This window comes from Molossus molossus, unplaced genomic scaffold (assembly GCF_014108415.1).
Source record: "Molossus molossus isolate mMolMol1 unplaced genomic scaffold, mMolMol1.p scaffold_m16_p_26, whole genome shotgun sequence".
Lineage (NCBI taxonomy): Eukaryota > Metazoa > Chordata > Mammalia > Chiroptera > Molossidae > Molossus > Molossus molossus.
In genome coordinates this window covers 2,825,690-2,850,688 of record NW_023425362.1, presented here as the reverse complement: position 1 = coordinate 2,850,688, position 24,999 = coordinate 2,825,690, and the positions used below count along the sequence as shown (strand labels likewise).

Below are 24,999 nucleotides of genomic sequence, written 5' to 3'. Positions count from 1 at the left end.
TTGAAGCATATTTTGATTTTCAAATCTACCTAGTTTTTTGTTTTCCATTCTAATTAGTATGCGAGATTTATATTATCCAAGCTTCAGCATCCAGCGTGGGCATCGGTGGGTGGACGCTGAGAGCACTGTGCTAAGTGAAATGGCAGACGAAGAATCACCACACGCTGGCGCGTGGGTGTGGGGTCTCAGCATGCGATTCAGAGAGCAGACGGGTAGCTGCCAGAGGCGGGCGTGGGGTGCGGGAAACGGGTGAAGGTGGTCAAAGGTACAAACCTCAATTATTAAAGAAATAAGTCATGGGGATGTAATGGGGGAAAGCAGTGTGAACAAAACTGGGTGTAAATGTGGACCCTGGTCGGGGCAGGCGGAGCACTCGCACTCCCAGTGGGCACCCCGGGGCCTCGGCCGATGGCCAGACCTGAGAGGGGCGCGGGCCCGGCTGCGGTGGGGCTGCAGCATGGAGGGGGTGTGGAGGGAGGGGGCGCACCTGCAAACCGAGGGCAGGGCTGCGGCGGACCCCTGGCTGTGCTCCGAGCAGGAGCGCGCCTGTGGGGGCCAGCGGGCAACCCTGGCGCCTGAGGCCACCTGCTGCTCAGCGTGTCCCCTGCCTGAGGCCATTCTCATGGACTAGGTTTTACAAGCTGGCCGGCCTGGAAGACGAATCCCTACAGCATCTCCCTGTTTATGAGGAAATTGCAGACAGAAAAGCTGCTAACTGGACCCCTTCCTTGGCTCCCACCTGGTGTTCCCTGCTGGAGGCCAGGAACCCGGGTCCCCAAGGGCTGAGGGAAGGGGCTGGTTGATGGGAACCCCCACCGGGAATGGTGGCTCCGGTGGTGTCGAGCCGGAAAGCGAAACGGGACGGCACTGCTGTGCCTGGAGACAAACCGGTCTGAAGATGCCCGGAGGGGTGCATCCCTGCCCGCGTCGTCCTGAGTGACAAGGCAGGCTTGCTGGGGGACAGGCCTGGCCCTCCTCGTGTCTCGTCCCTCTGTTCCCAGGGGCAAGAGGGCCCCAGGGGCAGTGTCGGTGCACGAGGGTCCTCAGGGGCCTGGCCTCACAGTTCATAGGAGAAAAACCAAAGTCCGGAACTGAGTGCACGCCACAAGTATTTATGGAGGCTCTGCTGGGGGTGGGCTGCGCTTCTGCTGGGGATACAGTGGGGTGCAAAGCTCAGGCACCCCTGTCTTCTGGGGGCTTAGTGTTTGGTGGGAGACGGACCCAGTGGGGCTCTGGCCATCCCTGTCTACCCCTGGGGTGGCGCTGCTGCTCCCTGGCTCTCTGATCCCCCTCCCCTGGCGGCTTGGGGAGCAGCCAGCTCTCCTGGGGGCCCAGGTGCTCCATCTGCTCTGCCAGTGTCCTCAGGCAGGACAGAAGTCATTGGATCTTAATTCTCCTCCAACATGGGAGAAGGCCCCCACGGGCCCCCTCAGATAAAGCAGCACCTCCCGCCCGGGGCGGTGGCCCTCTCTCCTCCCGTCTGGTCTCTGGCTGGCCGGCCCCTGAAGCTGCTCTCCTGTCCTGCTCCTGTGTCCTAGCCCGCCCCCGGGGTAAGCAGCCACACAGGCGACACAAGAGGAGTGCTGAGCGGAGGGTGGCCCCTGTCTCCGTCCAGTGGTGTGAGCCTCTGGCTGCCACTGGACAGCCACCCTCCTGGGCTTCAGAGTTCCAGCTCACTGGTTTTTACATTTCATGAGTTTCTGGTGCACGTGTCTCAGGTCCATCTCTGAAATCCACATGGCTCACACGCTGTAGGCAGGGGCACCGGGGGGCACTGTCTTCGCCATCACTGGTCCGTCCAGGACCGGGATTATACACAGTGGTCAAAGACTTGGAGGTAAAACATCACACACGCACACATACACACGTCAGTACCAAGTGGGAGGCAGGGGTCACACATGCACACACACGTCGGTACTGAGAGGCAGGCAGGTACTGCTCCCTGGCTCTCTGATCCCCCTCCCCTGGCGGCTTGGGGAGCAGCCAGCTCTCCTGGGGGCCCAGGTGCTCCATCTGCTGTGCAAATGTCCTCAGGCAGGACAGAAGTCATTGGATCTTAATTCTCCTCAAACATGGGAGAAGGCCCACACATGCACACACATATCAGTACTGAGAGGCAGGCAGGGGTCACACATGCACACACACATCGGTACTGAGAGGCAGGCAGGGGTCACACATGCACACACACATCGGTACTGGGAGGCAGGCAGGGGTCACACATGCTCACACATCAGTACTGGGAGGCAGGCAGGGGTCACACATGCTCACACATCAGTACTGGGAGGCAGGCAGGGGTCACATGCACACACACATCAGTACTGAGAGGCAGGCAGGGGTCACACGCGCACACACGTCGGTACTGAGAGGCAGGCAGGGGTCACACATGCACACACACATCAGTACTGGGAGGCAGGCAGGGGTCACACATGCACACACACATCGGTACTGGGAGGCAGGCAGGGGTCACACATGCTCACACATCAGTACTGGGAGGCAGGCAGGGGTCACATGCACACACACATCAGTACTGAGAGGCAGGCAGGGGTCACACGCGCACACACGTCGGTACTGAGAGGCAGGCAGGGGTCACACATGCACACACACATCAGTACTGGGAGGCAGGCAGGGGTCACACATGCACACACACATCAGTACTGGGAGGCAGGCAGGGGTCACACATGCACACACATATCAGTACTGAGAGGCAGGCAGGGGTCACACATGCACACACACATCGGTACTGGGAGGCAGGCAGGGGTCACACGCGCACACACGTCGGTACTGAGAGGCAGGCAGGCAGGCAGGGGTCACACGCGCACACACGTCGGTACTGAGAGGCAGGCAGGGGTCACACGCACACACACGTCGGTACTGGGAGGCAGGCAGCACACGAGGCAGGCAGCACGGGCACACATGGACAGCGCCAGTTCTTTTTTTTTTAATCCTCCCCTGAGGACTTTTTTTGTTCAGATAGAGTGGGAGGGAGAGAGAGGAAGAGAGAGAAAGAAACATCGACATGAAAGGGACACACCGAGTGGCCGCCACCCACACGACCAACCGGGGCCAGGGGACAAACTGCAACCGAGGTACGTGCCCTTAGTGGGAACCGAACCCGGGGCTCTCTGGGCTGCAGGCCAACACTCTAACCGCTGAGCCAAACCGGCCAGGGCGACAGTACCAGTTCTGAGTGGGATGCAGGGGAGACACACACACACACGCGTGCGCGCACAGTGTCAGTCCTGAGTGGGAGGCAGGGGTGCGCGCCCAGAGCGGAGGTGTGCCTGGGCCCACGCGGGTACTGGGCAGCGGAAGCCCGGAACGGCAGGCTGGCGGAACGCGACGCTCGACGGACCAGCTTCCGGCCGGGCCGCGTCTGCGGGGCGCCGCGGCGGGGGTGGGACTTCCGGCGCGGCGCGGAAGCGGCGGCGGCCGAGGTGGCGTTGGCGGCGCGCGGATGCAGGCGGCGCGGCACGTCGTGTGCGCCCTGTCGGGCGGCGTGGACAGCGCCGTGGCCGCGCTGCTGCTGAGGCGCCGAGGTGAGGCGGCGCCGCCCGGGTGCCGCCCGCGCGCTGCAGGCCGCGCTCCTGCCCTCCCCTCGCCCGGGGCCGCGCGCGGGCGTCTCGCTGGGTCCCAGGCTCCGCGGCGCGAGGGCGGCGGCGGCGTCCGCACCTGCCGGCTCGGGCTGTGGGCGGTGCGCGCCTGCGCGCCCACGGGCTCTGCGTGTTTTGTCGGCCGCGCCGAGGGGCCCCAGCGCCCCTGAACGCGCCAGTGCCGCGGGCGGGCGGGCGTCCGCGGCCCCGGGTCCGAGCGCAGCCTCCCTTCCGCCCCAGCCCTCCGTCCCCCGGGTCCCGCCTGTGCCGGCAGCCAGCTTAGGTGCGGGGTTCGGGGTGCAGAGAGGATGCAGGTCCTGACCCGGGCGGGTTGACGGGGGACGACGCCCACCCGCCAGGGCCACTGGAGGAAAAAGTAACAGTGCACGCAAGGGGTGTACCCCGAGTGCGGCTCGCACGCCCCCGCACCCCGAGAACGGGCAGGGCTGTTAGTGCCTGGCGGCGGCATCGCTCGAAAATGCCGACTAGTGTTATAGGCAAACGGAGCCGCGCCGCAAGGGAAGCATCGCAGGTGGAGGTGCCCGAGCTGGGGGCGGGGCGGGGGCCCAGCGCAGACGGGAGCTGGCCTGCCTGTTGCAGGGGCCTGGCCAGGTCGGGTGGAAGGAGGGGGGTGGGGGAGCAGACCGAGCCCGGATTGTGGGGGATGTTACGTTAGGGGCTTTAGATGACGTTGGGTGGACAGTCAGAGCCCTTGGAGTTTCCTGGTGAGGGGTGTGGCACGCTTTGGGAGATGGGGAAGATGGCCCTGGGGAGACCACATATGTCATGTAACTTCGGGGAGGTCAGTTCGCCCTCCTGCCCGGGATCCAGCCTTCCTTGGGCGAAGCTGATGGACGCAGCAGAGAAAAAGCATGGTCCTCTCATCTTGGCAATGAGGACGTTCCCAGTCCTCTGGGAGGAGCACGTCCCTTCATGTACCCCCCGGGAAAGTTAAGGATTGACAAGGGGCTGAGGTCCCGTCCTGGAGCTTGTGCCTGTGGAAGTGGGTCACGTTTCCATGAGAAAGATGATCAGGCCACCCTGGCTGGTGGGGCTCTGGTTAGAGCATTGGCCTGTGCACCAGAAGGTCTCCCGTTCAATTCCCGCTCGAGGGCACATACCTGGGTTGCAGGTTGGATCCCCAGCCCCAGTTGGGGCTCATGCAGGAGGCATCCAATCAATGTGTCTCTCTCTGCCCCCTCCCTCTTCTCTCCCACCTTCTCTAAACATCAATGGAAAAATGTCCTCTGGTGAGGATCAACAACAACAAAAAGATCAGGCAGGTGAGGCTATAGAAGAGTGGACTTTAAAGGTCTGAGAGCGGAGTTGTTCGTTACACGTGCACTTGGGGCTTCTCTCAGGTGCTGGGCACTGCTAGGCGGTAGGGACAGAGGGCTGTATGACACAGCCCCTGTCCTTGGTAGGGGGGACGGTAGGGGGAACTACTGGAACCCCATGTGGATTCCGGTGCTTGGGAAGCAGAGGAGGGAGGGTCTGATTACCTGCTGGATGGGAGGGTCTTGGAAACGTGGCCTTTAAGTTTGGGCAGAGCTTTGCCACGATTCTGCTCCTTGAAGCACTGTGGTAGTCCTCCTACCGTCAGATGCCCTGATTCCCATCTCCGTCTCCTGTGCTGAGCTGCCTCGAGAAACCGATTTCTCACGCAGGCCCGAGGGGTTCACTACGATGGTGCAAGGCTGAAGTCTCTGCAGCTTTCGGTCCAGTAGTTTGTCAAAACCGAAAACGGAAAAAAATAGGTGCTAAAATTGCCAAAATTCCACTTGTCTTGATGTCTGATGACTTAGAATCTAAATCCCAGGTGGTGACTAGAAATAGTTTTTGAAATGAGTTCAATTTTTCTGATAACTGGAAGGTGGTTTTTATTTGCTTTGAAAAATTGTGTTGAGCCCTGCCCGATTTGGCTCAGCGGTTGGAGCATTGGCCTGCGGTCCAGAGAGTCCCGGGTTTGGTTTCCGCTAGGGGCACGTACCAAAAAAAAAAAGAAAAATTGTGTTGAATTTCTGCTCGTCACTTGTTCAGTACACATTTACTCATTCTCTCCACGTGCCAGGCCCTGTGCCGACATGGGGTCCTGACAACAGAACAGCTTCATTCACCCTGCTCATCCCTCGGAGACGCCCGCCCGCCGGGGGCCCTGAGGTGGCTTGCGCTGGGGTGTGAATCGACTCTGAAGGCAGAGCAGGGGCTGCCAGGCACAGCAGTGCAGGCATGGAGCTCAAGCCACTGCCCTCCGTGTGCTCTCTAAGGTTTCCCTCCTCCCTCCCAGGTTACCAGGTGACAGGGGTGTTCATGAAGAACTGGGACTCGCTGGACGAACACGGAGTCTGCACTGCTGACAAAGACTGCGAAGACGCACACAGAGTTTGCCAGATCTTAGACATCCCTTTCCATCAGGTGTCCTGGGTGAAGGAGTACTGGAACGACGTGTTCAGGTGAGCGTGGGCACAGACGCGAAGCTTCCCCATGCGCGTGGGCCCTTTCCCCGGGAAGGGTCGCCACAGTCGGCCGGTGCTCTTGGGCAGTGGCGCCAGAGACCTGCTGGGAGGCCTCAGAACCCTGGGTGCAGGAGGCCAGGCTGGACCCCACAGCACCCCTAGCTCTTAGTCCCGTTATTACCACCTGCCGGAGCCTCTTTAATTCCTCCTGCACTGTGAGGTGTTTCTGCTGCTAAATTGGTATGGGAGCTAACGCTGAGGTCTCCCCTGGAAGGGGCCACCAGGTGAGAACCCATGCCCGTGCAGGTCAGTGACTGGGGGGTTCTGAGGACGAGTTAGTGATCCGCTCCCCTGTACCTTTTGAAAACACACACACACACACACACACACTTTGAACTCGACTATAACCCTCACAAGTACTAGGTGCCTGCTCTTACTAGGTGCTGCACTGCATTGGGACAAAAAGATGTATGAACCTTGGTCCCATCCTGGAGGGATTTGCGGTCTCGTTGGGAGGGGACGCTGTCTTCAGAAGAGAAAGTGGGAGTGAGTGGCAGGTGGGAAGTGCCAGTCTGTTCTAAAGTGGCAGGTTCAGAGGAGGAAGACCTGTGTCGTAGGGAGTGGCCAGGAAGGCTCCGCGTGTCCCTGACACAACGGAGGGATAGAGAAGGCGTTCTGCATGGGCCAACGTGAGCAGTGGTGAAGAGAAGGGCCCGATGTTTATGTCTGGACTGTTGAAAGTGTGGCCGGACCTTGTTGCCACGGAGGAAGGATGCTTAGGGCTGGAGCTGGTGAGCCTTGGTCAGGCTGTGTGCCTCGGGTGGCCGAGGAAGGCATCCGAGGGGCAGTGATGGCACAGCGGTGGGTTATGTTTTAGGGTCAGAAAATCCTCGGGTTCAGTCCTGGTTCTGCTACTTACTGTATGAGCCTGGGCAATTCACATGACTTCTAAGCCTCAGTTTTCTCCTTTATTTTATTTTATTTATTTAATCCTCATCCGAGGACATTTTTCCATTTTTTGTTCAGATGGGGGGGTGGGGGAGAGAGAGAGAGGGAAACATCGACGTGAAAGGGACACATCGAGTGGTTGCCACCCACATGACCAACCAGGGCTGGGGACAAACTGCAACCGAGGCACATGCCCTTAGCGGGAACCGAACCCGGGTCTCTCTGGACCGCAGGCCGACACTCGAACTGATGAGCCGAACCGACCAGGGCCAGTTTTCTCCTTTAAATTGGGATGACGCCTTATAAGGTCGTGGTAAGACTTAAGTGAAATTACGCACTCTGAGCAGTGTCTGGTGTGTTCCTGAGCAGTGCTTGTAGCTGTCATTGTTTTCATTATTAAGAGACATCTGGCAGCCAGGTGTGGGGTGCGTTAACGGGAGGAGACTGCAGGCAGAGAGATGAGGAAGCGCTGCTGCTGCTAGAGGTGTGGATGGTGTGGGAGGGGCTGGGAGGTGGGCGCAGGACAGATCCAGGGCAATGGTGTCCGGCTGCTGGAGGTGTGGATGGTGTGGGAGGGGCTGGGAGGTGGGCGCAGGACAGATCCGGGGCTGGTGGTGTCCGGCTGCTGGGACCTGCACTTCAACAAACACTCAGGTGACTGTGATGGCGGCCCCTTTGGTCTTGCTTTGGGAAGCGGTGTGATGGGGCTTGGTTCCTGAGTGTAGCGGGCAAGAGAAAGAGCAGGAGCCAGAAAGGCGTCAAAGTCAAGTCGGGATGGGCGGGAAAGCTGCCCTGGGGTTCCCTTGATCGCGCAGGCTTTCCGGTGATAGCAGGAAACCCAGGTGCGTATAGACTTCACCCTTCGCTGCTGTTCTGAAGGTATGTGAGCAAATGTGAATTTCGGAAGGCAAACCCCTCTGGCCAAGGCCAGGCAGGTAGAATGACTTGTCCCCAGCTAGGAGCCCAGGTCTCCCGGCCCGTGTTCCCCATGCGTTGTTGTCACTCTCCCTGCACTGAGCCCGGGGCTCAGGGAGAGAGCCAGAAGAATACGGAGATCTCTATACTCAGAGCTCACCTGCCCGTCCGGCCTGGTCCCCCCGCCTGTGGCTGTGGTCCCCGTCCTGCCCGGTCCCTCCGCCTGTGGCTGTGGCCCCTGTCCTGCCCGGTCCCACCGCCTGTGGCTGTGGTCCCCATCCGGCCCGGTCCCTCCGCCTGTGGCTGTGGCCCCTGTCCTGCCCGGTCCCTCCGCCTGTGGCTGTGGTCCCCGTCCTGCCCGGTCCCCCCCGCCTGTGGCTATGGCCCCAGTTCTAGCTGTGTCTGCTGATCGCCCTGTTTGGAGTGCTCGCTGCTCGGATGGCGCTCCAGCTCAGAAACTTCTAGTTTTTTTGTTCCAGACCTACTTGGCCTTCACCAGTCAGAGCCCAGATGTTCTTTCCAGATGCTGTGTCCCAAGCAGGCCGTGCCCCACTGTGTTTGCTAGGGCCTGGCATGTCCTCCACTGTGCCATGGAGGGAGCGGTTCTGTGTGTGCTTCTCACAAACTGTCTTAAGTGGGCAGCCTCTTCAGCGTCCATCCAGTGATGGTTATGTAGAAAGGTGTTGGGGAATATGGACATTCAGAGAGTAAAGCATGGATTCTACCTTACGTAGTTTGCAGTTTAATGACAGCTTTCCAGCAATTTAAAGAAGGAAAGAGTGTGACAGTATCTCGTGGTGTGGAACTTCGGGAGCAGCCGAGTCCCCTGGACTCCGGGGAGGGGCAGTGGCAGGAACCGGTGGGAGTGGCCTGTTGCAGCGGAAGGTGCCCGCGACCTGCGACCTGTGCCGTCCTCACCTGTCTCCTGCTGCGACCCTCTGGATCAGCACTGCTCGTATCCTTCTTGGTCAACACAGGTTCCATTTAAATGAAGACATGATTACATCTACCAAAATGTGCCCAATTTTAAACTGAAACAGGCATCACAACCCTCCTGAAGTGTGTACTCTAAGACCATGAGGTCTTGCTCGGTCAGCCATCTCCCACATCCAGCAAACACAGTGGGCAGAAGCCTGCCTGGTTAGGGTGCCTGACCCATTGTAAGCAGCAGATGCTGGTCCTCGGGAGTATGTGTGTCCCATCAGGACAGTGACCTGGGTGTCCAGGCAGAGACCCTGGACCAGCTGGTAGAGCTCCCACGGTAACCTGCTCTGACTCGCAGGCCCTCAGGGAGGGGTCGGAGAGTGGACATGACCCCCGCCCGCACCGCCGTGCGCCCACCGAGCTGCAGCCATGGGCAGTTATCACGGCCCTTTACCCCCATGGGCAGTCATCACGGCCCTTTACCCTCGTGGGGCAGTTATCACAGTTCTTTACCCCCGTGGGCAGTCATCACGGCCCTTTACCCCCGTGGGCAGTCATCACGGCCCTTTACCCTCGTGGGGCAGTTATCACAGTTCTTTACCCCCGTGGGCAGTTATCACGGTCCTTTACCCCCGTGGGCTAGTTATCACGGTCCTTTACCCCCGTGGGGCAGTCATCACGGTCCTTTACCCCCATGGGCAGTCGTCACGGCCCTTTACCCCCGTGGGCAGTCGTCACGGCCATTTACCCCCGTGGGCTAGTTATCACGGTCCTTTACCCCCGTGGGCTAGTTATCACGGTCCTTTACCCCCGTGGGGCAGTCATCACGGTCCTTTACCCCCGTGGGCAGTCGTCACGACCATTTACCCCTGTGGGCAGTCGTCACGGTCCTTTACCCCCGTGGGTTAGTTGTCACGGTCCTTTACCCCCGTGGGCAGTCGTCACGGCCCTTTACCCACGGTCCTTTACCCCCGTGGGTTCATTATCATAGGTTCTGGTGGGAAGTGTTGCTGCTTTAAACAAATGTTTGGTGAAAATACTGAAAATGGCAGCATACGGAAGCACTCCTGTTTTGTAAAAATTATCGTTTTGGTAAGACGAGAGAAACACTACACAACAGTTATCTGATGCGTTTTTCTAGGACACTTTCACAATCAGAAGTGAAAAGTGTTTTTCTTGTATTCCAGTGATTTTCTGAATGAATACGAGAAAGGAAGGACTCCCAACCCTGACATCATCTGCAACAAACACATCAAATTCCGTTGTTTCTTCCATTACGCTGTGGATAATCTGGGTGAGGAATTCGAATCATCTTTATTTGTTTTTTTCAAAAGGCATAAGGTTCTCAGAGCTGGCCAGCAGCCAAACCCTCACGAGCGTCCCATCATTCAGAAGGGAAGCAGGCAGTGCACACGATAGTGTTCTGTGTTCCCTTGAGTAAGAGAACTTCCTGGGGTACAGACGGCGGGAGGTCTGGGAGGCGAGGCCTGTTCGCCGGGCACCGCACAAGTCTAAGGGAAGGCACCGTCCTCGGGAGAGCCCCGGCCCTGCCTGCAGGTTCCAGACGGGGCACAGCTAGTGGACGTGTCGGCCCTCATTCAGGGCCCAAGAGCCTTGGCATGTGGTCCCTCGTCTGTCGTCCTTCCTGCTGGTCCTCCTGAGACCTCGTCCCTTGCTCGCAGGGTGGGCTTCTGCTTTCTCCTGAGGGCGGGCCTGAGTCTGTGCCTGGTTGCAGCTCCCGGGTCTCTGTCCTGTGCTCTGGTTTGGATCACGTCTCTGTGGCCTGTTCTAAAAGCCTGCCCAAGGTCAGGGCCCTGCTGCCACAGAGAGCTTACCTTGGATTGTGTCCCTAACTTCCTGCTTTCTCGTTTCCGTGCCCGTTGGCACCGCCCCGCCCTCCATGTTGACCTCTCCTCATGCTTGCTTAGGCTGCCTCTCGGTACTGCTGCTGTGCTGCTGTGAGTTCCTGTCTTTTCCTGTCTCCAGCTGTCGGGTCGCCATAACAAGCTCCCAGAGTCCCGGGTTCGGGCCTCTCACTTGGCTCTGTCCCATCGCAGTCCACCCTGCCATGTCCAGCCACGCGCCAGGCATGTAACCGTGTGCCAGTGACCCAGTGGTAGTCCAGGACTGAGACGCCTCTGTCCTGCTAGCACGCTAGGGGCTGAGATGGGGACAGGGTAGGTGGCAGGGCTGATGCAGGAGCCCTGCCACTGGGGGGCGGCAGGTGGCTCGTGGGGTCGGGTATGAGATGCCCACAGAAACCAGGAGGAAGTCTGAGCAAGCGTGGTGTTGGACTGAACAGGTGAGTGCTCACTAGGCTCGGTCCTCACGTCCTGAACAGGCCGAGGGTGAGACCTGGGCGGTGAGCTGCCTCGAGCTGACAGCCCGTGGTCACAGCCGTCTGCGGGGGGAGCGGTCCGCTGCGGCTGGCCCCGGGTAGGCATGTCTGCTGGGCTCTGTCTGGTTCCGATGGGCTCAGAAGAGTGGCAGGTGCAAGGGGTGTGCGTTGAGTTTGAGCTGAGTGTGTCTAGAAACAGACCACCTGATGCAGTGAGGGTTGCGTTGGGTCGTCAGAGCAATGCGCAAGCGTGCGGCTTAGGTTTGTGCCCTGGCGTGACCCAGGGGCAGCCCTGCCACGGGCAGCACAGGTCTCACCCGGGCGGGCGAGCAGCCGTTCAGGAGGGGAATGCTCGCCTTGGGAGAGCACGGAGGCCTGTCACCTTGGCACACGGCCCTAGGTGGCCATCAGTCGGGAGCCCTTTGGAAGGAATTTCTGAGTGTTTCCATGTCTGAGCTTACTGCGTGGACAGTGCAGCCCAGACTAAACACACGGAGTCTGGACGCCTGCATCTCGGACTCTGGCGGAGGGGCCGCACCGTCCACAGCACACATGGTGCTTCTGCAAAAGGCTTGTCTTCTGTTGGAAAGTCAGCCAGGGTGCACGAGTGTGTCCCCGTGTCCCTTGCGGGTGGCCAGCCTGCCGCCGTTCCTGCTGTGCCCTGTCTCACTGCGTGCTGGAGGCTGGCAGTGCCGAGCTGGTCCCCACACCGTCCAGGAAGAATGGCTCTTGCAACTGGGCGTCCGACACCCTCACACTGAGGAGCGTGTACGTGGCTGGGCAGGTTGCTTTGCTTTCTGCAGCGTTTGGAAGAGATTGAACATCCTTCACTGTGATAAAAATCACACGGGGGCAAAAGTAGGTTTACAGTTGTGAGAACATGAAAGTTTATTCGTGCATTATTACTTATATTATTTATCATAATACTTATTAACCTACTTTTGCCCACCCCTGTACATATTTACTGAAGAAAATTTAAAGCCACAGAACAGCAAAAAAAAGGAAGGAAGATCATGTGTAGTTTCATGTCCCAGAATCACAGGAGTAGACTTCAGGGTATTTCTCCTCCTTTTTCTGTATGTTTGAAAAACAGGACCACAGTATTACATGCTTTTTCCTCTGAGTTAGTAGCATTTTCCATGTCATTAACATTTCTTTGTAAGTGATGCTGTTATTATGGCAATACCATTTAATTTGTTTCATGTTCTCCTGGTGTTAGACATTTTGGTAGTTGCCGATTTTCCCTTAGTATAAGAAACACCGGAATGAGCTTTGTGAGCTTGAATCTTTGTGTCACCTCTGACCATTCCCTTAAACCAGAGGGAGTGAGTGGGTAGATAGTAACTTTTGAAAGGCTGTTAAACATGCAATGAAACCTTGTAGCAATGTTGTGTCATTGCAGAAGGCCGCTTATGTGATGACAGTCCCTCTGGTGTTTGAGCGGGCGAACCCTCCAGGGGAAGGCCTGGCTCTGCTTCTGGACGCAGCTGTGGCCGGGGCTGGCCAAGGCCAGCAAACCCAAGTGGAAATCTGACCCTTGTGTTTTAAACACCTCACAGGGGCAGATGCCGTCGCCACGGGTCATTATGCAAGAACGTCACTGGAAGACGAAGAAGTCTTCCAGCAGAAGCACATTAAGAGGCCAGAAGGGCTTTTCAGAAATCGGTTTGAGGTTAGAAACGGTAAGTAAAAGTGCAGGTCCAGCGTCGTCACTCGTGAGCAAGCAGGATGTTGTGAATAACCACAGCGGGTCATTGTCTGCGCTTACCTGCCAGCCCTCTGCGTTCTGAACTAGCGTGTGTGTTTGGTTTCCTCTTTGAAAAAGCACAGTTTTCAGGAGGGTCGTTTCCCCTACGGGCCTGTGGTTGGTCAGTGGGCATCAGAAGCCCCAGTGGAGGGCCAGGCACGGGCTGGTGAGACACTGAGTCATTTATAACATGTTCTAGACGTCGTGTGTGGGTGTTTGCTGGTGCCCCCGGTGTTTGTTTGTTTGTTTGTTTGTTGTTAATCCTCACCCAAGGATATTTTCCCATTAATTTTTAGAGAAAATGGAAGGGAGGAAGGAGAGAGAGAGAAACAACGATGTGAGAGACACATTGACTAGTTGCTTCCTGAACAACCCCACCCAGCCAGGGATTGAGCCTGAGACCCAGGTCTGGGCCCTTGACTGGGCCGACGCTCTAACCACTGAGGGGCCGGCAGGGCTTCCCCGGTGCTTGAGATGTTCGGCAACACAGTCGGGGTGCCGCAGGCCCTGCTACTGTCCATCCGGCTGCCGCAGGCTTGAGCTGTCACAGCACAGGCCCGGCGGCCACTAGGAACTGTGTTCACCAGTTAGCTGGTCAGAGTCTCCTGGGAAATGTCGAGTCAGGGACAGATGGTGGCTCAGGGCCACGGGTCTTCACGCGTGCCCGCCGCTGCGGGGCGTGGAGGCGAGCGCTTCTCTGGCCAGCACGCTCACGCTTCATCTCCCTCCTCAGCGCGTGGGGAGGGCCGCGGCCCCCACAGGTGAGGAGCTGGGGCTTGGATGAGGTCGTCTCATGTGGCTGCTCCAGTGGGAGAGCTGGACCTAGGCTCCGTGTCTGCTGTGCCCGGCCCCGCCGAGCTGTCCTCTCTGTCCTCTCTGTCCTCTGACGGCAGGCTGCAGCCCTCGTGCGGTCGAGCGCTGGCTTTGTCGCGGGATCCTGAGTGTGACAGTTGCTCAGCGGCCGTTTTCTTTCCCCTCCTCCCGCTCCTTTCTCTCGGCCCGGGGCGCACCTTGCTGCCTGCAGCTCCCGCGGTCTCAGCTCTGTGCTGGCCTGGGGGCCTCTGCACCCCGCCTTGGGGAGATGACAGGTCCCTGGTGCCTCTCCGGGTGCTGCCTTTCACACTCCTAGGCCGCACCCACCAGCACACCTCCGTGTCAGGGACCCTCGGCTCTGAATGCAAAGCCGCCACTTGGGACCTCGCAGCAGAGCTCACCTCGTAGTCAGCGTGGGTTTCCAGGACCCGAATGGATGCAGGACCTAGTTCCCTGTCGAGCAGATGAGCCTGCCCACCTCTGGGAAATGCTTGGCCTCCCAAAGCTCTGGGCCCTCGATAGGCCGTGGGCGCTGAGGCCTGCCTGCCCGTGCCACACATTTGCTGAGCGAGCTGCAGGCAGCTGTTTTGTAACACCAGTGTCTTTGTTTTCCTGTGTTTTCGGGTACAGTGAAGCGGCTTATTTTATTCTGGCTCAGTTGCCCTGGACACCTGGAATAGGGCCTCCAGGCCTGGGCCACGGGGGAGAGGGCACAGGGGGCGGCAGAGAGTGGGCCTCCTGGGCCTGGGCCTTGTGACCTGGTAGATCTCACCTGTGCAGGCGGCAGGTGGCACCACAGGGCCCGAAGGAGCGAAGGAGCTCTGGGTACAAGCAGGCCCTCACCAGTGCTACTTCCCTCACCAGTGCTACTCCCCCCCACCAGTGCTACCCCTCCACCAGTGCTACTCCCCTGACCAGTGCTACTCCCTCCCATGGTTCAGGGTGCCAGCTCGCTCTCTTAGATGGGCCTGGCCGGTCTTCCCTCCCGTGGCTCAGGACGCCAGCTCGCTCTCTTAGATGGGCCTGGCTGGTCTGGCTCAGCGGTGGGAGCGTCGGCCCGCGGACCAGAGTCCAAGATTCGGTTCCCGCAAGGGGCATGTACATCAGTTGCAGTTTGTCCCCGGCCCCAGTTGGGGTCATGTGGGTGGCGGCCACTCACTGTGTCTCTCTTACATCGATGTTTCTCTCTCCCTCCCTCTCTCTCTCCTGCTCTATCTGATGAAAAATGCAAAAATGTCCTCGGATGAGGATAAAAAAAAAAACAAGTGATACATTTTGAGTTGGTTCTAAAATGACAATTATGAGAAAACGCAAATTGTTCCCAGTGCTCTGAGGCTTTTGTTCTCGCAGCGGCTGATCACACTGCGCTTTGGGACAGAGCATCAGCGGACGGTTCTGCCTGATGACTGACTGTCTTCATGGTTCAGCTGGTCTGGATGGTGGTTTTTGTGTTTGTTTTTGTCCTCAGGTGAGGACCTTTTTCCATTTTTCAGATAGAGTGGAGGAGAGGGAGAGAGAAAGAGAGAGAAACATCGACGTGAAAGGGACACATTGGGTGGCTGCCACCCCCACAACCCAACCAGGGCCGGGGACAAACTGCAACCGAGGGACGTGCCCTTAGCGGGAACCGAACCCGGGTCTCTCCGGACCGCAGGCCGACGCTCCAACCGCTGAGCCAAACTGGCCAGGGCTGGTCTGGATGTTTCGTAGGTGAAAGTGATGGAGTAGAAACTGGGTGACGGCTCCATTTCAGCTCTGCCTGCACCACTGGGCCGGGCACTTTGCTAACCTGAGCCTCAGTCTCCTCGCCTGTAAAGTGGGGATAATTCTACCCACACAGCTAACGGGAGAACTAGATTTGGTTTTACGGATAGAAAACGTTAACTATACAGGGAGCGTGTCACCCCGCCAGCGTGCTCCAAGTGTAGGTGTTGAGGCTTCTCTCAGCATAGGTGTGAGAGGTTTCAGAAGAAGCCACGGTGCTGATACTATGTCAGTTGCAACCACAGAAGTTCTGTTGCATGCCAGGCAGGACCGCTCTGGCCCAGACGGGGAGCTGGGCCCCTTCTCTGAACCACGTCATGTGGCCAGGACCAGCCTCACCTCTGCACCGTTGTCGTAGCTGGAAGTGGTCCTTCCTCACGAAAAGAGGAGAGAAGCTGCGAAGACCTGACGAGTGTGAGCCTGGACTCTAAACACAGACTACGTCGACCAAGAGGAAATGCGTTTAAAAGAGAGTAGCTGCACCTGGAAGAGACTGTGACGCGGCCCAGGCCTCTGTGTGCCTGCAGGTCAGGGAGCCCCACGCGGCCCAGGCCTCCGCACGCCTGCAGGTCAGAGAGCCCCACGCGGCCCAGGCCTCCGTGCGCCTGCAGGTCAGGGAGCCCCACGCGGCCCAGGCCTCCATGCGCCTGCAGGTCAGGGAGCCCCACGCGGCCCAGGCCTCTGTGCCTGCAGGTCAGGGAGCCCCACGCGGCCCAGGCCTCCGCACGCCTGCAGGTCAGGGAGCCCCACGCGGCCCAGGCCTCTGTGCCTGCAGGTCAGGGAGCCCCACGCGGCCCAGGCCTCCGCACGCCTGCAGGTCAGGGAGCCCCACGCGGCCCAGGCCTCTGTGCCTGCAGGTCAGGAAGCCCCACGCGGCCCAGGCCTCTGTGCCTGCAGGTCAGGAAGCCCCACGCGGCCCAGGCCTCTGTGTGCCTGCAGGTCAGGGAGCCCCACACTGCCCAGGGCTCCGCACGCCTGCAGGTCAGGGAGCCCCACGCGGCCCAGGCCTCCGTGTGCCTGCAGGTCAGGGAGCCCCACGCGGCCCAGGCCTCCGTGTGCCTGCAGGTCAGGGAGCCCCACGCGGCCCAGGCCTCCGCACGCCTGCAGGTCAGGGAGCCCCACGCGGCCCAGGCCTCTGTGCCTGCAGGTCAGGAAGCCCCACGCGGCCCAGGCCTCTGTGTGCCTGCAGGTCAGGGAGCCCCACACTGCCCAGGCCTCTGTGCCTGCAGGTCAGGAAGCCCCACGCGGCCCAGGCCTCTGTGTGCCTGCAGGTCAGGGAGCCCCACACTGCCCAGGGCTCCGCACGCCTGCAGGTCAGGGAGCCCCACGCGGCCCAGGCCTCTGTGCCTGCAGGTCAGGAAGCCCCACGTGGCCCCGGCCTCTGTGTGCCTGCAGGTCAGGGAGCCCCACACTGCCCAGGGCTCGCACGCCTGCAGGTCAGGGGAGCCCCACGCGGCCCAGCCTCCGTGTGCCTGCAGGTCAGGGAGCCCCACGCGGCCCAGGCCTCCGCACGCCTGCAGGTCAGGGAGCCCCACGCGGCCCAGGCCTCTGTGCCTGCAGGTCAGGAAGCCCCACGCGGCCCAGGCCTCTGTGCCTGCAGGTCAGGAAGCCCCACGCGGCCCAGGCCTCTGTGTGCCTGCAGGTCAGGGAGCCCCACACTGCCCAGGCCTCTGTGCCTGCAGGTCAGGAAGCCCCACGCGGCCCAGGCCTCTGTGTGCCTGCAGGTCAGGGAGCCCCACACTGCCCAGGGCTCCGCACGCCTGCAGGTCAGGGAGCCCCATGCGGCCCAGGCCTCCATGCGCCTGCAGGTCAGGGAGCCCCACGCGGCCCAGGCCTCTGTGCCTGCAGGTCAGGGAGCCCCACGCGGCCCAGGCCTCTGTGCCTGCAGGTCAGGGAGCCCCACGCGGCCCAGGCCTCTGTGCCTGCAGGTCAGGGAGCCCCACGCGGCCCAGGCCCTGCACTGTCTCCTCCAGTTTCCTGCGTGGGCTGTATTTATTATACACTTGATTTTTCCACGGGGTGTTTCATCTTGGAAAACATTACCATCTAGCCTGGCTGGTTTGCTCAGCGGTTAGAGCATTGTCCTCAGACCATAGAGTCATGGGTTGAATTCCGATCAAGGGCATGTACCTCATTTTCGGTTTGCCCCCGGCCCTGGTCAGGGTCATGCAGGAGGCAACTTCAATGTGTGTCTCTTCCCCCCATCCCCCATCTGAAGATAAATGGAAAAACCTCTTTGGGTGAGGATTTTAAAAAAAAGAGAGAGAGAGAAAGGAAATATGACCACGTAAAGTATGAACTGGAGTAAATTTCCTTAGCATCTAAAATCTGCCTCCCTGCACACGTGTATGTTTTTGTCGTCGTCGCGTGTATTTTTTAACAGATAAATCAGGAGTGAGAGTTCCTGCAGTAACCACAGTGGTGCTTTTTCCCAGTCGTCCGCTGTTGAGTGTCGAGCTGGGTTCCCCCAGGCTGGGGTGCTGTCTGAGCGCACTTGGGGCGTTGCCGAGAGCAAGTGATTGTCTTCATTCCTGCGCCATCTTTGTCCTTTACTCTTGGCAGCGGTGAAGCTTCTCCAGGCAGCCGACAGCTTTAAAGACCAGACCTTCTTTCTCAGCCAGGTTTCCCAGGAGGCCCTGAGGAGAACCCTCTTCCCTCTGGGGGGATTAACGAAAGATTTTGTAAAGAAAATAGCTGCTGAGAATAGACTTCATCACGTGCTTCAGAAAAAGGAGGTAGGACTGTGGTGTGTGCTCTGGTCCTCGGCCATGCGGCAGAGAAGCAGGGCCGTGGCCGCCACCCCCAGCAGGGGGCACTGTGCACATTCAGAAAGCACCTTAGACGCGACTTCTCCTTGCTGCCCCTGCTCACTCCCTCTGGGTGGGTGGTTTTCCCAGCTGCCAGGAGGGAGCAGGGTGGTGAGGACAGGGCACCAAGGCCCAAGGGGGCATTGCGCCTGCACACAGACCTGCTGTGTCCGTCACTGGCCTGTGCGTGCTGCTGGCCTCAGCCAGTGAGGAGCACGCAAACTACTGCTGCCTCCACGCAGCTCGGGTCCAAGCGGGGACGCCCTGTAAGCTTAGGAAAGGGCTGTGAGGATCGGGGGCTCGGAAGTACATGGAGGGGCAGAGACGCAGGAGAAGCCTCTGAGGACATGGCATTGACCCCAGGGCCTGAGGACGAATCGGCTTCAGTGTCATGTTGACAGTTGGGAAAACACAGTCCAGAAAGTGTGAGGAGCACGTACAAAGGCCTGAGGCAAGAGAGCCTGGTGCGCTGGTGGGATTGAGGTGAAGCCAGTGTGGTGGGGCTCGGGGGGAGATGATGCGAGCCAGCTCGGCGGCCCCGCGGGCAGTCAGCCCTGGCCGTTTCAGGGTTGAGGTGGCCTTAGTGATAGACGCCAGCCACCCCAGGTTTGCTTCCTGGGGATGCACGCTGTGCCTGTTGTCAGCGAGTCAGCGTTCCCTGCGCCCATCCCCACCACCAGCTCTGCTAGCCTCTGTTCCGGGTCTGCGCGTGACGGGAGGAGCCGAGGGAGCCCCTCCAGTCTGTGGGCTGGGGCCGGGGCTGGTGTCTGGGTGCCCGAAGGGGAGAGCCAGCCCGGGCCCGCAAGTGTGAGGTCCGGGCAGGAGGGAGGCCCGGGCCCGGTGGAGGCTGAGCCCTCCTGCCTGTCCCTCACCTCACGGCCGGCTGTCCTTCATTTCAGAGCATGGGCATCTGTTTCGTTGGTAAAAGAAGTTTTGAAAATTTCATCCTTCAGGTGAGTGTTCTTTGCTGTGGGTAGAAGGAGCCATGTCTCTGCCCTGGGCCCGGATCCAGCAGTAACGAAGCGTTTGTCTCCAGTATTTACAGCCGCGGCCTGGGAAATTCATTTCCATAGAAGACGGCAGTGTTCTGGGGACACACAAAGGTGAGACACAACCTCCGCTGCTTTCACAGTAACCCCGAGTCAGGGGCGTGGCAGCTCCCGGACGTCCGGGCCAGGTGCCTGCCGTGCCATCCACTTGGGCCCACAGTCAGGGCCAGCCCCAAGGAGGGTGGCAGGGATGCGTTTCCCGGTGTCTCCTTTTCAGCACTGCAGCTGCCTGACTCAGAGACCTCTGTGCGTAGGGCTGAGTCCCTGCCCCCGGAGCTGCCGTCACCACGCAGGGGAGCAGACAGCAGCAGAGCCACTGGGAGCCTGTGCTCCGGGCGCCTGAATTGCTGGCAGCTGGTGTCCTGCAGGCGGCAGTGTGCTTGCTGCAGACGTGGGGTGGGGAGGACGGGCAGAGCCGGGTCAGTGCAGGGTCACAGCCCGGGGAAGACAGCTGGGCTCCGTGAGGGTGAGGCCGTGCCCGTGGGGCTTGATGACCAAGTGAGTCCCCCCGACACGCATTTGATGGCTGGAAGGACCAGGGCTGCTGCCCAGACGTGGGCAGTCAGATGGATTGTTCCTTGGAGAGCCCGCCTCGGTTTGGGCAGAGGGCTTTGCCTGGGGAGCGGCACTCGGATGGCACAGCTCCCAGACAGCCGAGCGTCTGAGACGGGGGGGGTGACTGCCTTGCGGGGGACAGAGCTGCAGGGGTTGCCGGCCCATCCTGGCTCCAGAGGCAGTGGTTGGTCTGGCTGCACTGACGTGGGTGTCTATGGTTCTCGCAGTGATCGGTGCCTTCGAGTGTCGATTCTTGGGAAGGGGAGGGGGAGGGGGCCTAGCCATCTGGTCTTCTGATGTCTGTTGTGGGGGGTGCACAGAGGTCGGTAGGAGGGGTTGGGCACAGAAACCCGGGGCAGCTCGGATGTCCTGGCCCTGACGTGGTCAGTGCGGGTGGGGGCATGCTGTGTAACCCACAGCCGCATCGGCGACTCAGCAGGCAGGGCTCGCGGCTTCCACAGGGCACTCGGCCCGCCCAGGGGACTTGTCCCTGCTCCTAATGGGCCAGGTGGTCCTGCAGTGGTCCCTGGCAGTGTGGGGTACCCAGGCCCGATGAGCGGGGATGGACTTAGGGCTGATGCTGGTGGCCGGAGAACCGCAGCCTCTGGGTGGCCCCGCAGTGGTCCGCAGAGCCCCCGCCCGCCCCCGCACTGCCCCATCATAGCTGTGGGGGCTGAGACGGGGTCCGCGCCCACCTCACTGAGAACTGTTTCGTAGGCTGGTTTCTGTACACTCTGGGCCAGAGAGCCAACATCGGTGGCTTGCGGGAGCCCTGGTACGTGGTGGAGAAGGACGGCACCACGGGCAACGTGTTTGTGGTGAGTGGCGGGCCCCTAGACAGGCGCTGTCCGCTCTGGCAGCGCCAGTGTGTGTGAGACCGAGCAGGGCCGCGAGCTCAGTGCGGGCAGAGCCCAGGCCTGTGCCCTCCTGGGACCTGCCAAGGTGCCAGATGCCGTGGAAGGTGCTCGCTGGGCTCTCCCCGTGTGCTGGGCACCGGTCATCACGTCAGTCCTGTGGATAGAGGCTGTCCTCTGGGTGGACATGAGAGGACGCTCGCGAGGAGGTAGCGTGTGCGGGTCCAGGAGTGGTGGTGGCCCCAGGACCAGGGCCAGGCGTGCACCTGGACTCCGCCCAGTCAGAACGATGGCGGTGGGGCCAGGGCCCAGCCAGGCGGGACTCCTTCCCCAGGCCCTAGAGCCTTCGACTCTCACCCCAGGACATTTGGCAGTGTCTGGGGACAGTTTTTTTAAATACGTTTTTATTGATTTTAGAGGAAGGAAGAGGGAGAAAGAGAAACATTGATGTGAGAGAGAAACATCAACCGGCTGCCTCCTACACACCCCTTACTGGGGATCAAGCCCAAAACCTAGGCATGTGCCCTGACTGGGAATCTAACTGTCGACCTTGGGTGCATGGGACAGCACTCAGTCACTGAGCCACACTGGCCAGGGCTTGGGACATCTTTGACCGTCATCACACAGGGGGTGGGACAGGTGCACTGGTACCTAGAGGGTGGGGGCCAGGGTGCCCCGCCCACAATCGTTGGTCCCGCCCCAGGTCTCAGTGGTGTGGAGGATCAGGAACCCTGGACTCTGTGCCTGGGCCCCAGCCTGGGGAAGGCTGTCATCTCGTGCTCCGTCACAGAGCTGGGAGGCCTCCTCTTAGACACAGGCAGAGAGACACAGCGCGTACCTGCCAGTTCTGGGGCGTCTCCTTCCACGAGGAGCTGTGGCCAAAGCCTGCAGTGACTCTGGTCAAGCATGGGTTAGAGTGATTTTAGTGTGAAGTTCAGTGATCTTTGCTTTCGAGGAAAAACTTCGATTTGGAGAAAAATAGAAGGGGTCTCCAACTGACACTGTCCTGTGTGGGTCTCCTGCCCACTTAGAGCCCGAGCCCCAGAATTCCGTGCTCCTGGTCCTGCCTCAGAGGGAAGCTCGCTAGATCCTAGGAGCCTGGGGGCGCGCGAGGGTCGGGGACAGGGCAGACCCCCAGCCAGCCCCAGGCAGCCAGCAGCGCCCGGCCCGTCTTTGTCCAGCACCGGCTTTGGTGGGACCGCTGCAGAGCCCTGTGCGAGATGAGCGGCTGGCGAGGCACGTCCGTGTCCCTGACGCTGGCCCCAGGCGGCTGCGGGGCCAGAGTGAGACTTGAACTTGGAGGAGTGCTAAGGTCATGGGTTCAGATCGCAAGCACCTCTGCTTTTGAAGTGTGACCACGACTTGTGCCTTAGTTTTCTCTTCTGCAAAATGGGATCAGAGGTTCCTGAAAGAATCACATGCATTTCTGTTTGCTGTTGGGATTGTTGTTAATGAGGGACAGTGAGTGGCTTTGGTCGAGGGACCGCTCTGCTAAGGGCTTCAGGGCATCACGATCTTTGCCTACACTCTGCAGGCCCCCCGGGTGGACCACCCAGCCCTGTACAGGGACCTGCTTCGGACCAACCGTGTGCACTGGATCACGGAGGAGCCGCCTGCAGCCCTGGTCCGGGACAAGATGATGGAGTGCCACTTCCGCTTCCGCCACCAGATGGCGCTAGGTGACTGAGCGGGAGGGATCTGCCCAGAGAAGCCAGATTTAGGATGGTCGTGGGGTTGACCTAGGGCGTCCGAGTCCCCATTGTTCGGGTTATATCACATATTCAAACCCCCTTCCCTCTGCCCATGACCCGTGGGGGCACAGAGGGCCAGCCCAGCTTTCTCCTTCCGGGATGCAGGGCGGGTCCTGGGAAGTCAGCACTGGGCTGAGGGTCCAGGTGGTGTGTTCGTCCTACATAAGCCAGGCCAGAGCCCCTCCAAGGGCCCCTCTCTTCCACCCAGTGCCCTGTGTGCTGACCCTCAATCAAGACGGCACTGTGTGGGTGACGGCTGTGAAGGCTGTGCGGGCCCTCACCCCAGGACAGGTGAGTGGGTCCGCGTGGCCCGCACTGCACTGCAGAGGGAGGTGGGCTTCCTCTTGGGGCCTGGCCAGCCTGACCCTACACGAGCTCAGCTGCCCCCAGATGCCCGTCCATGCGCGGGCTAGTGGCCAGAGAGCTGCTTGCTGGAAGGGCTCCACCATCCTTCCCCCCCGGGCCCAGGCCGTGGGCAGGGAGCGTGGTGCTCAGGGCACCCCGCCAGTGCGGGGGAGCTGCGGCCGGCCTGCTCGACCACTGGGCGGGCCCAGCTGCCCTGCCTGGCAGCCTGTGGTCTGGCCCTGAGGGGAGGACAGGTCAGGAGCGGCAGAGCACCGTCCGCCCGCCCCGCTCCCCAGCTCAGACCAGCTGCCCCAGGCCCGGGCTCCCGGCTGCTCTGGGCACCCTGCTGCGGCCCCCGTGGTGACACAGGCCCCTCCTCTCCAGTTCGCCGTCTTCTACAAGGAGGGCGAGTGCCTGGGCAGCGGGAAGATCCTGCGCTTGGGGCCGTCCGCCTACACGCTCCAGAAGGGCAAGACCAAGCCCCGAGAGGCCACCGAGGGCCCCGGCGACGGCCCCACGCTCTGAGCCGACGCGGACGCCGAGCAGAGCCTGGAGCGGGTGACGGAGCGTGGCTGCTGCTGGAGCCTGGGGAGCCTGGACCTGCTGCCCAGGAGGCCGAGGACCTGCGGCAGCTCCTCGCGTGCCCAGGACAGGCCTCCCGTCCCGGAGCGCGTGAAGGGCTGCAGGGCCGGTGCTGAATAAACACCTGTGTGCACGTGGGCTCTGACGGCAGCCTCCTGGGCACAGCGGGAGGGCAGGGCAGGGCGGCAGGACCACGCACGGAACTTGCTGGGTCTGCTGGGAAGACCACCCTTAAGCCTGGGGCAGCGGTCATGGGGGATGGGCTCACAACCCCACAGCTGGCTTAGTGCACCCCTGTGTTGGGGTGACAGGCCATGGTTGGGCAAGCTTTAAGACCAGGCCACTGAGTGGGGCCGACGGCTGTTTGCCAGCCCATCCCCCGGAGGCTGGGTGGGAGCCACCCCAGTGGTGCCATGTCAGTGAGGGGCCGGGCACGGGGCCTCTGCCCTGCCCCATGAGGTGGGCAGACCCTGCCAGGAGGAGGACTCGTGCCTCAGTAGGGGCTGAGACAGCCTCTATCCCCGGCTGTCCCACCCCAGAGCCCCCACCTGGGCTGGAGCGGTGACCAGGCGGAGCAGTTAGAAAGCGGCTGACCGAGGGGCAGGGGCAGTGCCCAGGGAAGCGGCTCCCTCTGCACCATTGGACTAGGGGAGTGGTGCTACCTACAGCACTGACGTCCCCCTTGGGGCACCCAGCCCTCCTGTTCCCCAGTCCAGGCCTTTTTACCTGAGCCCCCCCCCCCCCCGCCCCAGCAGAGTCTCCCCGAGGGTGGGGAGTAGCCAGGGCAGCCTGCTGAGTGGCTTCTGAGACCATCCTGTGTTCCCCGTGAAGAAACCGGCCCTGAGGGAGGCTCGGCCAGGTGGCCCGCAGAGGACGGGACTCGGCTGTCCCCGCCGTGATGGCCTGCTCGCTCCAGCCGGGCTGGACCAGGGAGGCCCTGCTCGGCGCTGGCCAGGGGCAGACCACAGCTTGGTGTCCACATCCCACAATGTGCTGGGCGCTGGGGATTGGGCAGACCAGCCGTGGCCCCGGGTCCCTGGGGCCCGTCAGCCTGGCATGGAGGCCAGGGCTGAAATGCTGCCTTTGTTCCCCGGCCCGGAGGGCAGCACAGAGCCGCCCTGAGCTCAGGTTTCCTGACTCTGCCCTGGGAACGGAGGTCGGAGCTGTGGCCCGTCTGGGGAGCCTCCACAGTGCCCACCTGCGGCAAGGCTGACCAGAGTGGCAGAACGGGGGGGGGCAGGGAGGGCAGCTGAGGGGAAGCCAGCCTTCCAGCTTCCACTCAGCTCTGCCACCCTGCCAGCCCCACGCAAGCCTTTGGCCGAGGAAGGAGGGGTGCAGACCTGCCCCTGCCCCCAGCTCACCGCAGCTGGTGCCTGTGGCAGCCTCTGGGCAAGCCGCAGGCCAGATGGGCCTCGGGCCCGGGGCTTCTGGGTGCTACTCAGAGTTAGCAGCTCTGTCCACTAGGGGGCGCTGTAGGGCCAAGAGGATGGCCGGGTCTCTGGCCTCTTCCCTGGTCCTGCCCAAGCACCAGGGGCCCTCAGACTCCAGGGCCCTACCCCAA

General features: G+C 60.9%; 1 protein-coding gene across 5 annotated transcripts; it reads left to right on the top strand.

Moving 5' to 3' along the window:
* Nucleotides 1-5,877: 5,877 nt before the first annotated feature.
* On the top strand, nt 5,878-23,554 carry TRMU (tRNA mitochondrial 2-thiouridylase). Of its 5 annotated transcripts, XM_036278212.1 has the most exons (10): nt 5,878-6,043; nt 10,021-10,127; nt 12,731-12,853; nt 18,058-18,230; nt 19,202-19,255; nt 19,339-19,405; nt 20,624-20,724; nt 22,295-22,439; nt 22,720-22,802; nt 23,241-23,396. In XM_036278212.1, exons 1-10 carry the CDS (start codon nt 5,901-5,903, stop codon nt 23,379-23,381), a joined length of 1,137 nt encoding a protein of 378 aa, XP_036134105.1. In that variant the 5' UTR covers nt 5,878-5,900; the 3' UTR covers nt 23,382-23,396. The 5 variants fall into 5 exon arrangements, with proteins under 5 accessions (XP_036134105.1, XP_036134103.1, XP_036134104.1 ...); XM_036278210.1 differs by lacking the exon at nt 20,624-20,724 and having other exon boundaries at nt 23,241-23,554; XM_036278211.1 differs by lacking the exons at nt 19,202-19,255; nt 20,624-20,724 and having other exon boundaries at nt 23,241-23,554.
* Nucleotides 23,555-24,999: the final 1,445 nt, after the last annotated feature.